Here is a 15,683-nt window from a genome sequence, read left to right as displayed (position 1 = left end):
TATTACTATAATAATGTGGGGGAAAATGGTGGTGGTGGGGAAGAATGGGAAGGGAGGAGGCGGATGTGGAGGGGGAATTCCTATACACACAATACACTATCATGGAAAATAATTATACATTAAAAAATGCAAACAATTTTTTAAAAAGAAAAAAAATGTATCTAAACATATAGGGATTTTATATCCATTTTTCTTCTGGAGATCCATTCATGGTACTGGATGAAAATCTACTCATTCTTAATAGCATACTATTCAATGATATGGATAAACAGTCATTTATTCAACCATTTAATTAGTGAGAATATTCATTTTGCTTCTACTTCTACACAATGAAATTAGTTATATACAATATCTGCATTGTATATTTCTCTAATTTTTTAAATCTTAAGTAGATTCCCCAAATGAAGCTGATTATTTATCTGTTTCCCAAAATGGCTATAAACTTTATTTTTCCATCAGCCATGGTGGAGACAGTCCTTTTACTCAGCCCTGTCACACAGTAATGTTCTTTCTTAACATTTTTTTACTAACTAATCAGATAGGCAGAAACTTATTTTGTTGTTTTAATTTAGATTTCTGTAATAATGGGGTAAAAATCTTTGTTACCTATTTGGAGTCCCTCTTCCGTGATTCACTACCACATCCTTTACTTATTTTCTTTTTCATTGGTATTTTCAATAGCATATCATAGGCTGCCTTAACATTTTATTATAAACTATTCTTGAGAGGATAATTACACTTTTAAATAACTAGATAATCTCAATTTATTTCAAAATGACATAAGAATTACTGAATTTGCTTCCAGATAAATTCAACACCAATTTTTAAGAAGAAATAGAAATGTAATATGATTTCCCTCTAAGTAGAAACATTATACGTTAAGTTTCCATAAGTGTGTGCAAAACTCTATTTATACATGATCTTCTATTACATAGAACATTCATTTAGGCTTAAAAATAACCTCCAATCTTTCTCATGGTGGTTTCACAACAGATTTTATGAAACGTTCTACTTCGCTTTTTCTTGACACTTTTTAGACATTAATTTTTTTCTTCAGAATTTTAAAATTAAAATTTTTAATTCATGTACCTGTCAGTTCAAAAAAAAAAAAAACTTGCTCTAAATTTGTTCTCATTCTGGTCTTTTTTTTTTTTCGGCTCAAGTGTATTCTTTCAGAAATCAACATTATCTTGGTTCTCAATTTTTGTTTTCAAAATGCTTAAAAGAAGCAATGTACAATAAATTGAACTATTTAGAGGAAAAATGCATTTAATGAGACCCTTCCTTAATTAGATGTAAAAAAATACATAGCAGCATCTCTCTTTTTTTTCCTAAGATTTATTTATTTTTATTGGAAAGTCAGTTTTACTGAGAGAAGGAGAGACAGAGAGGAAGATCTTCCATCTGATGATTCACTCCCCAAGTGGCTGCAATGGCTGGAGCTAAGCTGATCTGAAACCAGGAGCCAGGAGTTCTTCCAGGTCTCCCTCGCTATCCCAAGGCCTTGGGCCATCGTCCACTGCTTTCCCAGTCCACAAACATGGAGCTGGAAGGGAAGCAGGGCAGCTGGGACATGAACCAGCACTCATATGGAATGCTAGCAGATGCAAGGCGAGGATTCAGCCACCAGCTCACTGTGCCAGATCCAGCAGCATCTCTTGAAAAAAGAAGACCTTCAGTTTGACAATATAATTAGCACCAAGAAAAAAGGTACTGATTGTAAGTATATAAAAATTTTTTTAAAAATCTCAAAACAGGTACTGCAGCGTGGCCTAGCAGTTAAAGTCCTCGCCTTGAACACGCCCGGGATCCCATATGGGTGCCGGTTCTAATCCCAGCAGCTCCACTTCCCATCCAGCTCACTCCCTGTGGCCTTGGAAAGTTGTTGAGGATGGCCCAAGGCTTTGGGACCCTGCACCCTTGTGGGAGACCCAGAAGAAGTTCCTGGCTCCTGGCTTCAGATCGGCATAGCATTGGCCATTGCGCTCACTTGGGGAGTGAATCATCAGAGGGAAGATCTTCCTCTCTGTCTCTCCTCCTCTCTGTATATCTGACTTTCCAATAAATAATTAAATCTTTAAAAAAAAAAAATCTCGGGCCCGGCGCGGTGGCGCAGTGGTTAAGGTCCTCGCCTTGCATGCCCAGGATCCCATATGGACGCCGGTTCTATCCCGGCAGCCCCGCTTCCCATCCAGCTCCCTGCCTGTGGCCTGGGAAAGCAGTCGAGGACGGCCCAAGGCTTTGGGACCCTGCACCCGCGTGGGAGACCCGGAAGAGGCTCCTGGCTTCGGATCGGCATAGTATCGGCCCGTTGCGCTCACTTGGGGAGTGAATCATCGGATGGAAGATCTTCCTCTCTGTCTCTCTTCTCTGTATATCTGCCTTTCCAATAAAAAAATAATAAAAATAAATCTTTAAAAAATAAAATCTCCAAACATAACTAGATTAATATGCTAAGCTGAATATTCTGTTGTAAAAATGATCATCTTCCTAAATAGCTAAAGAAAACTTTAGGAAATTTTCTCTGGGATAAATAGCAATAAGTGATGTTATTGGAATGGAATGAGCAAAATCCAGCAGCAAGAAAATATGGAGGAAATATCCAGAATAATGTCAATAATTAAATTAGTTTTCTGGGACCCTGATTGGATCAAAATGTGAACACAGAAGTCAGGGGTGTGCACCTGGCTCAGCGGTTGAATCATCACCTGGAACTCCCTCACGCCTAGCAGCTGAAGTTCCCATCTTGAATGCACCAGGATCCCATAAGGGCACCAGTTCTAATCCCAGAAGACCTGCTTCCCATCCAGTTGACCCAGAAGAGCTCCTAGCTCCTGGCTTCAGATTGGTGCAGCTCCGGCCACTGCAGTCACTTGGGGAGTAAAACACTGGACAGAAGATCTTCTTTTCTGTCTCTCCTCCAATCTATATATATATCTGACTTTGCAATAAAAATAAGTAAATCTTTAAAAATAAAAGAGCAGAGATAGTGATTTGACTGCATTAAGATCTACCTGGCCATTTGCAGTCAAGACTCCAAAATGACACATTTCAAGGGGAAATTCAATGCGAATAATTTACATAATGCTGTTGTAAGATACATAAAGGGAAAAAAATAATGTTTACACATGCAAGTGAAGATAATTTCTAACATTTCTTACCTTGAGCTCCAGCCTTGTGGTATTTGCCTGGCACCGATAAGTAGCAAGCAGAAAGTTGTCGTTTGACTAGGAAGAATTCAAAGTTCAAGACAAGATGAACTTATGTTTACAGCAAGAGAAACATCTCTTTCAATAACAATAATTACCATTTGCTTGAGTAACTTATTATCTGTGCTACGTGAGCTTCCCACATGTCCTCATTTATTGCTACAAACAACACTAGGTACTGTATTTTACTAAGTTTTAACAGATGAAAACACAGAAGCTCTGGGGGTTAGGTAATTCTCCCCAATATGCGCCTTCCATGAACTTCTTGAAGACATTGTTAGCTAAATATTTGCTTCCACCCTGCAAATAAAAATAGTCTAGTTTCATTTTCTCTGCACTTTTGAACCTTGTCTTTAGCGAGTAACCAAAGAAATAATAAGGATGCTAATTTGAAAGCAGAAACTCAAATATTTTAATTTCAATTTTTTAACTCATAAATAGTATTAATCAGTGTTAAAGTAAGGACATTATAATGTGATTAAAAACAAATGCACTGAATTATTTCTGGGTAAAATGCTACAGATCAAAAGAGAATGAGGACTGCAGTCCTCCATCTCCTCCTTTTCTGGCTTGCCTTCTCCAGTGCAGCTAATCCAAGACCTTAATTTTACCTTCCCATCTCTTCATGAGGCACATCTACCTTTGAGTCTACTAGTACTAAGAGAAATAATACAGTAAGCCTGTTCAAAAGCACTGACATGATCTCATCACAGGCATTCTACACCTATAAAGGACTCAATAAGTATCTACTGGTTGAAGGTTAAGAAAGTATTCATTGAGTTCCCCCAAACCAGGAAAAACCTAGAAGCAAGAGTGAAGGAATAGAGCATTTTCAAATGCAATAAAGTATGAATGCCATAGCATTTTCAAGAAATTTTAGGAACTTCAGTTGGACAGAAATAACGTGCTTAAGAAAGGAGGTAGCAGTTGGTAAGAGAGAATTTGGAGAGGTGAATCACGAAATTTTTTATATGCCAGAATGAGGAATCTAGACTAACTTCCAACAGAAAATAAGGAATATATGAAAGGTTTTAAAGACATGATACAGTGACATTTTCTGTTTAGATAGATACTATGTCCCTCAACCAAACTCAGGAGTTCAGTTACCAAAGTTTTATGCCAATGGCACTAAGAGGGTAAAAGCTCATTAAAGACATAGAATTAGCAAGTGACTATATAGGATTAGGTTACCCATAGAGTGAATTCTGGTGATTATAATAAATACCACCCAGACACAGAGAAGCACCCAAGTTTCTCATCACGTGATGCCCTGTGCCAAACCAGGATTCTGCCAACAACAGTACCATTGCTCGAGTTGAACCAAGGAGACCCACCTATTCTTACACTGTGAACATTTTGCATCTGGAGCCAAAATAAATTTCTTTTCTTTATAAAGTCTCTGTTCTCAAGTAGTTAGATTACAGTGAAGAAAAACTGATAGAGAAAATCCCTCTGGTAGAGAAGCTTGGCTGAAGAAAAACTGACAGAGTCAACAGTTCCAGCAAGACAAAAGGAGGGCAAGGACTGGTCAACAGAACATGAATGAAGCCCAAACGGGGAATGAGTCAAGGATATAGAACTGACATAAAGTAGTAACTCACTGGACATAACAGACCACAAAAAGAAGACATGCAGGACAGAATCCAAATTTCTGAATTATTTGAGGACAGGGAAAGAAAAGTAAAGCCAACTTTGAGGGAAATTCTATGAAAGGTAAGATTATAGAAAAAAAAAATTAAACCCCTGTAGCATTTATGCACTTTAAACAGTATAACAGAAATAAAAACATGAGGATTTTTCATATTTTTACTCACCTCAGAATCACAGCTACTAAAGCTAACAACTGCAGAATTTTTATCCACATCAAGTAAATCAATTGGAACATCACTCTATAGCCAAAAAAAAAAAAAAAAAGTTCAGAGAGAAAACCTGAAAGTGTTTGTAAAATGTGTTTTCTCTACTAGCTCTCCTTAGTTCTATTTCATGTTCATCTTGGAATCTGAAAGTATCTGTTTTCTTACTCATACTTGGCAGTATATACTTCCAGCAAGTAAACTTAATAAAAAATATTATAATCGTCTATTTTTTTCTAAGTAGAATTAGTGGAAGTCATAGAATATCTTTTTCTTTCCATCCCCTTTAAAAGCATAAGCTTCCTATTTTTTCAGTACCAAAAAGATACCAGTGGCTGTAAATAATGGCTATTCTATCAATTCCTTTTAATCAATTTTAACTTTACCTGCAACATGGACAGAAAATAATCTTTGGTCTTGCCTTAGGAAGATGTTTTTAGGAGAAACTTGATGCATCATGTTCTGTATAAATGATGTTCCCAGAGTTGTTCAATGTAGCAGCCCATGAACTTATACCACCATTAAGAATTTTCTGCCTTCAAATTTTAACTAATAATATGATCTGCCCACCACATTTCTGAAACCTTATCTTCTTCCTCCAAGTTATAGTTTTTCATTTTCTGATATGTTTTCCATTTTATTTTCATTTTACTACCATCATTTTGTATTTCCCCAATATTTGCAAATTTATATTCATATATTGATAATGGAATTACACATGATTATTTCTACTAATTTCACCCTTTGAGGTGATCTATTTTGCCTACTGACCTATCTAGAAGTTACTGAATTAATGAGTAAGCTGTACTATCACCTGTCATGTTAATGCCAGTAAAGTTCTAGTAAAGATATTAAATATTGAAGTTTTCTAAGTTATGCTTCTATTAAGATTCTCTCAGAGGGAGGCCAAAGTAGAAAACTTCTATTACCTTTTAGATCTTTTCCCCTTTGTATCATGACCTTATGTCTACTCACCTTTTGTTTATTAAGTATACAATAAATTTAAAAGATAAAATTCAAATATCTATCATGCAAACTGACCACCCAATGAAAGATTAACCAGCCTTAATTTTTAATATTACTGTGTAAAACTAAAAATGTTCAAAAATAGTTAGTGTGTGACTGGTTTACAAAATAGCTCTAATCATAAAGCCAAGAAATCAGATATTTTGATTACCTGTATTAAGACATTATCTATTGCGGTCTGTACCTCTAAAACAAGGCTATAGCTGGCATCATCTTTATTTAATGTAAATTTGTCATTTATACTAAACGAAGGTACTGCTGATTTTGCTTTGCTTGATTGAGAAGACTTCTGATAGTTCTCTCTTTCCTGCAATACTTTACACTGAAGATGTTCCAATTCACTCCTATAAGAACACAAATACAACCTTGTCATCTATAAATACAAAAATATTTCAGATCTTCATAATGTCTACATAAATTTGAGACACTCACTTTAGCAAAATTTGTCTTTATAAGTGGTTAACATTGTAACACCAGTAAGAGCAAAATTTTTGCTCCTATCACTGACTAAACAATGTCACATTATTTATCTCCAACTCAAAAGCTAAAACACCCTCTCGTTCCCAGATCAAAAAAATTAACAGAGTTGTATCAAGGTAGGATGCAAATAATCATTTACAAGATATGAATCTGGTCGTAGAGGACAAGCTACACTAGTCAAAATAGAAAAATAAGACAGCTGAAGAACATATAAGAGGAAACAAAACATGAAGTCAGTAAGCATGTGCAACAGGAGGGGAAGAGGCAGAATAAAGAAGCTGCAGAGCATTAACAATTTGGGACCATAAGCAGGGTCATGAGTCAGAGGCCCAAGATCTATTAAGAGTTGAAAAAGGATTGTGAGCGCAGGCTCCCTAGCTGTTAGGCAAATACAAATAAAAATCATGTTGTGGTTTCACCTAACTCCAGTGAGATCAGTCTACATTCAGAAATCTACTAACACATGTTAGCATGGATGTAGGGAGAAAGATATCCTCCTCCACTGTTGATGGGAGTGCAGGCTAGTGTAACCACTATGGAAGTCAGCATGGAGAGTGCTCAGACAACTGAAAATGGATCTACCATATGACCCAGCTATCCCACTCCTAGGAATATATACAAAGGAAGTGAAATCTGCACATGAAAAAGTGACCTGCAACCCTATAGCAGCACAATTCATAACAGTGAAATAATGGAAACAACCCAGATGTGATCAAAAGAGAAATGGATAAAGAAACTGGGGTACATCTACTCCATGGATACTACTCAGCCATCGAAAAGAATGAAATTCTACAATTTGCAAAAAAATGGCCCCAGCTAAAGAACAATATGCTCAGTGATATAAGCCAATCCCAAAAGGACAAATGTCACATGTTCTCTCTGATATACGGCAACGTCCATGCAAAATACCAGACAGATACATAGGCAAACATATATAAAAATATATCCTCACAGATGAACTGTAAAAGATACCAGCATACCAGGGAAGTGAAGATACATTGCAGTGTGCATCTCTACTCCTGAATAAAAGATAGATCTCCAATGAAACTGTTACATATATCTTGATATTGGGATTCTAGACTATCTACTATTTCCTATACATTCAATGCCATGAAACATTAAATAACAGAATGCTGGACTTGTAACTGTTGTTGAAGGACTTCAGTACTGTAAATAGGTGGGACATGGGGCAGTGGAGAGAAGAATCCCTGTGCTTGGAACCATATCATGAAAGAAAAAGAAAAAAAAGAGTATTCTGAGACTGACTGCACAGGCATTGCCTAGTGTAGTTCAAGCTAAAGGGAAATTTCACATATAATTGAAGTAAACAACAGAATAACATGAGCCTTAGCTTAGCCTGCCCCAATCTAGGATAAAAAGAATAGAAAGGGGCTTAGGGGGAATATGTGCAATAAACACAGAAGATTTATCCACTCAATTAATTCTTACTGCTAAATATTATGTATTTATTCCTGTGTATCTAACACTATTTCAGGGGCTGAGCGAATAAATTAGAAGTTCGTAATAGAGTTACATTGTAGTGGAATCTGGATGGGGCAGATTTGGTTACAAAGAAAAGGCATTATACTGGGGATGTAGGAAACCAATCACTAACTCATCATTATCCTGGCTGCAAGAATCTGAATATCTTGAAAAAAATTTATTGCACTTATTTGCATGCACATTTAGAGTTTGCTTTCTCAGTGGCATTGGTGAAATGGCTTGTACTAGTAGTACTTAAACAATTTGTTACCTGAAAAGTTTTTGTGGTTTTCAATTATCACCAAAAAAAGAAAAAAATCAGCCCTCATTGACCTAGGAGGTTTAGCAAGGGATGAAGGAGAGAAAGCCATAATTGAAAGTTCTAGTAAGTCAGATACTTTTTCATAGGGTATGTCAGGTTGAGCAGCTAAGACCCAACATTACTCAGTTCCAGTAAGAAAACAAATTTTAAAAAATTTTAAATCCAGAAGGGCCCACAGGAACAGAGAACAAGAGCTAATGAGAAAATAGTTATCTGTATTTCCTTTTCTCTAATCTTTGCAAAAAACAATACTATAACTGTTTATAGCTAAATAAATGAAAAATACAATTCTTGATCAAAGAAAGTCACTACAGATACAGAAAAAAGTATTATGATACCAAAATATTAATACTAGTCTTTTCAAGTCCATAAATATTCACTTTGTTTTTAAAGACTTCATTTATTCAAAAAAGGCAAAGTCACATGGGAGGTGGGTGGAGAACACAAGGACAGAGAAACAGAGAAAGCAAGATAGATATTTTTCCATCTGCTGGTTCACTCCCAAAGAGGCTGCAGTGCTCAGGGCTACGCCAAAGTCAGAAGCCCAAAATTCCATTTCAGTCTCCCACATGGGTACAGAGGCCCAAGGACTTGGGCCATCTTCCACTGCATTCCCAGACTTGTTACCAGGGAGCTGGAATGGAAGTGCAGCAGCCAGTACCCAAAATGGCACCTAAATGAAATGTCAGTGTTCTAGGCAGTGGCTTAACTCACTTCACCACAAGCCAGCCAAAAACACTCACCTTAGAAAGTGATTATTACCCACATGGGTCTGCAATCGCCTCACCTTGGTCATGAACATTAAAAAAAAGAAAGTGATTATCATTTACTTATTTATTTTTAAAAAGTGATTATTGGACCCGGCGCAGTGGCGCAATGGTTAAGGTCCTCGCCTTGCACGCCCGGTTCTAATCCCGGCAGCCCCGCTTCCCATCCAGCTCCCTGCCTGTGGCCCAGGAAAGCAGTCGAAGACGGCCCAAGGCTTTGGGACCCTGCACCCGCTTGGGAGACCCGGAAGAGGCTCCTGGCTTCGGATCAGCATAGCATCGGCCGTTGTGCTCACTTGGGGAGTGAATCATCGGATGGAAGATCTTCCTCTCTGTCTCTCCTCTCTGTGTATCTGCCTTTCCAATAAAAATAAAAAATAAATCTTAAAAAAAAAAGTGATTATCATTTCTTCCAATAAAATATGGTACATATAAATAATAAAAAGCAATAACCATATAATTAATGAGATGAAATCTAAAAAGCAAACTACCGTAAAGAAGAAATTTTATTCTGCATCTCCTGATTAATTTTTACTTCTTCTCCTGGTCCACTTTCCTTCTGAATGGGTTCTGTTGTCAGACCTGTAATCCAGCCTGTAGAGACGAATCACAATCATGCATTGTTTAGTGGTTCTAGTGTTAAAAAAAAAGGTATTATACTTTGTATAGCAGAAATACCAATACATATACCATTTTGTCCACTAACAGCAACCTGTTTAGCCCTAGAACTATTCAGATAATCAAAGCTGAAAAATATTCAAACCTAAAGACATGACTAACTATTTTGGGTTGCTATTTTCTTTGTTCTAAATACTGTAATACTTATTTTAAATGTTGTATGATTTATTTATTTATTTGAAAGTCAAAGTCAGAGAAATACAGAAGAACTAAAGAAAGAGATCTTCCATTAACTGGCTCACTCGGTCAGTGGATACCTCAGCTGGCCCTGGGCAGGACTGCAGCCAGGAGCAAGGAGCTTCCTCTGGGTCTCTTGAATGAGGGAAGAGGCACACGCATTGGGCCATTCTCCACTGCCTTCCCAGATACTTTAGCAGGAAGCAGGATCAGAAATGATGCAGCCAGGACTTGGAACAGAAGACCATCTTGGATGCTGGCTTCGCAGGCAGCCACTACACCACAGTGCTGGTCCCTAAATTATTTTTCCAAGTATGATAAAGTTAACACATTCCAGCAAGTTCAAAAAAAGCCAACAAATAAGAATTGCCAGCAATGAGCATACAGCGTATGGGTTAAGATGCTCACATTCTACACTGGAGGTTATGGGTTCAATTTCCAGTTCAGGCTCCTAATTCCATCTTTCTGCCAGTGTAAGCCCTGATAGGCGACGGGGATCAATCAAGTAACTGATTCCTGCCAACCTCACCTGGATTATGATGCCTGCTCCTAGGTCAAGCCCGACCCAGATAGGGATGTTGCAGACATTTGGGGACAGTTATCTCTTGTCAATCAAAAGGAAAAAGAAAAGAGTTATCTTTGAAAAATTACTTTCATGGAAATAAAAACTCTGAAATGAGTATTGTGAGAATGCAAAAATAGCCAGCTCATAGTTAAATTCTAATTGGTTATTATCAATTTCAGTAAACTCTTCTCTTTAAAGCAAAAGATATCAATGGTACTGAGACATGATAAGCACTCTTAAAAAGCATTATTCAAATATTAACTATTTCATAAATTAAAAAAAAAACCTACTCCTTTTTCCTATTTTCTAACCAATGAAGTTTCTTATGTGATTGATTACCAGTGACTTACTAATAAAAACTTTTTAGGGCCAAATGTGATACTATATTCTCCCTTTGCATCAACTGGGATCTCATATTGGCACCAGTTCATTTTCCACTGCTCCACTTCCCATCCAGTTCCCTGCTTGTGGCCTGGGAAAGCAGTAGAGGATGGTCCAAAGCCTTGAGACCCTGTACCCACATGGGAGACATGGAAGAAGCTTCTAGCTTCAGCTCCAGGCATTACCGCCACTTAGGGAGTGAACCATCAGAACGAAGATCTTTCTCTTTGTATCTCCTTCTCTCTGTATATCTGACTTTCCAACAAAAAATAAAAATAAATCCATAATTTTTTTTTACTTTATAAAATTTTAATTGATTAAAAGCAATCAGCCAAATTATTTTTGTTATTGCTATTTTCTTCAACAGTTATCGTCTATTTTACCTGAATATGTAGATACCACGATTTCATCATAACCATCTTTCCCTACACAACCGCCTTGGATAGATGTGACACTTTCAGAAAACATCTGGAATAAATTCAAGACCAACCATTTCATTAATGCTTAGACACTTCACAGTAAAGTAAGCTACAAAATTTATCCTTTGTCTCTTGTTTTATATTTATTATATGCAGACTCTGAGATCAGAAAGACAAAGATCTTTAACAAATGCAACAAAATTACATTTCCTCTTTTGAGAAAGATGATTAAAAATGACTAGTATATGTGTACCGGTTAGTTTCATCATCCAAGAAGGAGCCAGGGTTATGGCACAGTGATGAAAGCCCCTGCCTATGCTGTCAGCATCCCACAAAGCTCTCTGCTAATTAATCTGGGAATGGGGCAGAAAACGGTACTTCTTGTTCCCGTACAGACCTAGAATAAACTATTGGCTTTTGGCTTAAGCTTGGCCCACCTCCGATCAGTTTGGTCATTTTGGGAGTGAACCAAGAGATTAAACATTTCTCTGTCTCTCTCTTTCTCTGTCTGCCTTACAAATAAACATTGTTTTTTTTAAAGCTTAATTAGCAAAAATAGTTGACTTACACATACTTTAAAAAATTGTAAGCGGGGGCCTGGCGGCGTGGCCTAGTGGCTAAGGGCCTCACCTTGAATGCACCGGGATCCCATATGGTCACCGGTTCTAATCCCGGCAGCTCCACTTCCTCTCTATCTCTCCTCCTCTCTGTATATCTGACTTTGTAATTAAAATAAAATAAATCTTAAAAAAAAAATTGCAAGCAGGCCTGGCATGGTAACCTAGCAACTAAAGTCTTCACCTTGCATGCACCGGGACCCCATATGGGTGCCAGTTCTAATCCTGGCAACCCCACTCCCCATCCAGCTCCCTGCCTGTGGCCTGCGAAAGCAGTGGAGGATGGCCCAAAACCTTAGGACCCTGCACCTACATGGAGGACCCAGAGGAGGCTCCTGGCTTCAGATCAGTACAGCTCTGGCTGTTGTGGCTGCTTGCAGAGTGAGTCAAAGAACAGAAGACCTTCCTCTCTGTCTCTCCTCCTCTCTGTATATCTGACTTTCCAATAAAAATAAATAAATAGAAATTTTTAAAAACTATAAGTAAAATTGCCGGTAATTTTTGTCTATTATCTGAACTCCACAGACCATCTCTCATGTGTACTCTCCAGATACTGTTTTAGGTGCATAATCACAACCTAAAAGGAACCTTTAAGAATTTGCTACTTTTAAGAAAATCTATGATTTTCAGATGGTTCAATGTTTACAATACCATCTTTCAAGCTATCGTTCCCAAACATGTTTTATGTAAATCAACTAGTAACATCTTTTTTAACATACATTCTAGGTAACCAACTTTTAAATTTTTTGGAAAGCAAGCAATAAACTATAGGACAACCTGCTTTATGTTCAAATAGTAACAAAATATAACTTATAAGGCAGTATTACACTCTGATATGTTACAATCAATTCTATTAAATTTTAAAGAAATGCATTAACAACACCTTATTAAGTTTTGACTACCAGAAAGCAAACTCGGGTAGGTAATGCTTAGCTGGAAGGAATGAGAAACATTTTCAAACGGGGCAACAGAGGGAATGCACAGAAACATCAAACCAATCAACAAAATGTTAGCTAGTCTATACCTCTAAGCTATCCTGCAAAAAAGGCTATTATAACTCTTCCTGAGGCTACTTCCCAGAGGCTCAAGTAGCAAAGATTTTATTATAATTTGCAAAAAGCTCATTTTTAATAAGTATCCTGGTTACTTCATAAACACAAGAAATCTTCAAAAAAATCTTTTGTTCATGTTTCCACAAGTAATTCTGAACAAAACTTTACCTTATATATTTTAGATGTCGGTACTTTTCATCCCTACTTTAAATAGCTACAAGGAATAGTTTCTGGAAGTTGTAAGCAATATTTTTAAATAAAATTATAATATCTTTTAATCATACCTAGAGAATCTAAATAGCAGAACAAACACACACAGATACACACACACACAAATGATTCACTTAAAAAGTGAAGAAAAAAATAATCTTTTGTTGTAAGTTGGAAATTTTACACGGCTACTTTTCTCTCCTTGAACTTTTATTTTCACCTCACCTTTCTGAGATACTTTTATCTTAATATAAAATACTCATATGCATGAAATTCTTCTGTATTTTTTACATATTTCTCTATAACCAAAAATATATAAATTATCTTATAATTATAAAGTTTTATGTATGAAAAATTGTTGTAAATATAGTTAGCAATATATGAATGTCTGAGATAAACTTTAGTAAATAATAATCACAAAGGTAAAGTTCCACAGGAAACATGTCTAATGATATAAATGGGACTTTCCATTTCCTTTGGAATTAGTTAGGTCTTACAAAATTAATTGTACATAGTGTTAGAACAAAGTTGGGTTCAACATAATTTTTCTTCTTACAAACGTAAGCACCGATTAACTACAGTCATATAAATATTTTGAAAGGAATACAATTTTTGTGGAGTTTGTTTTTTAACATATGATTTTTTTTTCCCTGATACAATTCCTTAGGCTCAGGAATTTCCCCTTCCACCCTCTCCATGCCCTTACTCCCCCTCTGCTTTCCCCTACATTATAACAATACTATAGTCTTTCAACAACAGTCACAAATCCATCATTCTACAGAAGAACCTTTGTTACATAAGTTAACTAGATTGTCTAAAAATCTTCCAAGTGATGGACATAGTATCACCAACTATCAAAAGCAGTTTTAGTGATAACAACATAATTAGGCCCTTCTTAAATTTACTGAAATCAACTAATTGCAAATTAATTGAATTTTAAAAGGATACTTTGCCCATTAATCATGCATATTTTCACTTTCAGTGGTTAATTAAGTGACCACTGAGTATAGTTTGTACTATTTCACCTAAAAGCATCATCTTTAATATACTCAGATATATTTATAAGTTAAACATTTTAATGAAAAACATCTATCTCCTGTGCTTTAAACACAATTACTAAAAAGCTTTGGAGCTTCAGCTTTAGCTAACTCAACTCATTTAAAAAAGTTATATGTAGCCCTTCAAAGAGTTCACAGACAGGGGCCAGCATCAGCACAAAGGGTTAAGCTGTCACTTGTGACACCAGCATTTCAGAGTACTGGTTAGAGTCCCAACAGCTCCACTTTCGGTCCAGATTCCTGCTAGTGTGCCTAGAAGGTAGCAGATGATTGCCTCTGCCAAGTGGAAGATCAGGAAGGAGTTCCTAACCCCAGGCCTTAGTCTGGCTCAAACCTCACTCTTGTGGCCTCTTTCTGTCTCCATCTCTGTCTCTTCCTCTCTGCACCTGTCTTTTAAATAAATACTGTTTTAAGAATTCATAGAAAGTGGTTTTTAAAGTTCATTTTTGTGAGAAAACTCCCCTTTTAATTCTATTTTTCCATGAACTTTTTGAAGTATCCTCATGTAATCATGAAAACACAAGCCTGGGGGCAGGTGTTTGGCACAGCAGTTAAGATGTGTTTCAGAATGTCCACATTTCATTATGGAATACCTGTTTTCAAGTCTCAGCCCTGCCTTCAGTTCCAGCTTCCTGCTAATGTACATCCTTGGAGGTACCAGGAATATCTCAGTAACCTGGATCCTATCACTCCTGGGAAACTCAGTTTGAGTTCTGCACTCATTTGTTTTGTCCTGACTCAGCCCTAGCTGCTGCAAGCATATGGAAAAGGAGCCAGTGGCTAGTTTTTTCTATTTTTCTCTTTGTCTCTCTGCCTTTCAAATAGATATTGTAAATAAATAAATGAAGCAAGCAAGCAAGCAGAGAATCTTAGGCACGACAGATAATGTGTACCAAGTCAGAGTTAGACGCAATTCTAACAAAACAGATCAAACAAAAAGTAAATTCTCACTATTACATAGCATAATAGGGGAGACTACAGCTCGCTATAACTTAATGTATAATGTATGAGCAAATAGAAGTTCCAACTCTTTAATGACATAATAACAGCAAAGAAAAGGAAATGCTGATTATTTCATTTTGATCAATACACATTGTATACAGGTATTTAAATGTGACGCTGCAGCCCATACATATGTATAATTATTGTTAAAAATCTTTTAAAATATAGTATGGGTAAGTTTAAATAAGAAGAAATATGGAGTGACACTCAAGGTGAACAAACTGACAAAAACAAAGACCTTGCATAGTCCTCAAGACATTGGCAAAGGAATGGATAGTATCCCTTTTTCTCATCAGGAGACAGGCACCAGGATCACGTGAGGATCCTGCGATGTTCAGGTATGTATAAAATGCCATAATATTTGCATATGACGTTCACATATTCT

The 15,683-nt window shown here is 36.7% G+C and overlaps 1 protein-coding gene across 1 annotated transcript in view; it reads right to left on the bottom strand.

Annotated features, from left to right (window-relative positions):
* LOC121166311 (Bardet-Biedl syndrome 7 protein) overlaps positions 1-15,683 on the bottom strand; it is a 52,979-nt gene that overhangs the window by 13,600 nt on the left and 23,696 nt on the right. Inside the window, exons 9-13 of the mRNA XM_040995451.1 lie at positions 11,324-11,408; positions 9,631-9,733; positions 6,240-6,432; positions 5,024-5,098; positions 3,162-3,227 (exon numbers count right to left, since the gene is read on the bottom strand). Coding sequence (XP_040851385.1) covers positions 3,162-3,227; positions 5,024-5,098; positions 6,240-6,432; positions 9,631-9,733; positions 11,324-11,408 — 522 coding nt within the window. The remainder of the gene's footprint in view (positions 1-3,161; positions 3,228-5,023; positions 5,099-6,239; positions 6,433-9,630; positions 9,734-11,323; positions 11,409-15,683) is intronic.

This window comes from Ochotona curzoniae, unplaced genomic scaffold, assembly GCF_017591425.1.
Source record: "Ochotona curzoniae isolate NIBS_2020 unplaced genomic scaffold, NIBS_Ocur_1.0 patch121, whole genome shotgun sequence".
Taxonomy (NCBI): domain Eukaryota; kingdom Metazoa; phylum Chordata; class Mammalia; order Lagomorpha; family Ochotonidae; genus Ochotona; species Ochotona curzoniae.
The sequence above is the reverse complement of the archived record's forward strand: the minus strand, read 5'-3'. Positions and strand labels throughout refer to the sequence as shown.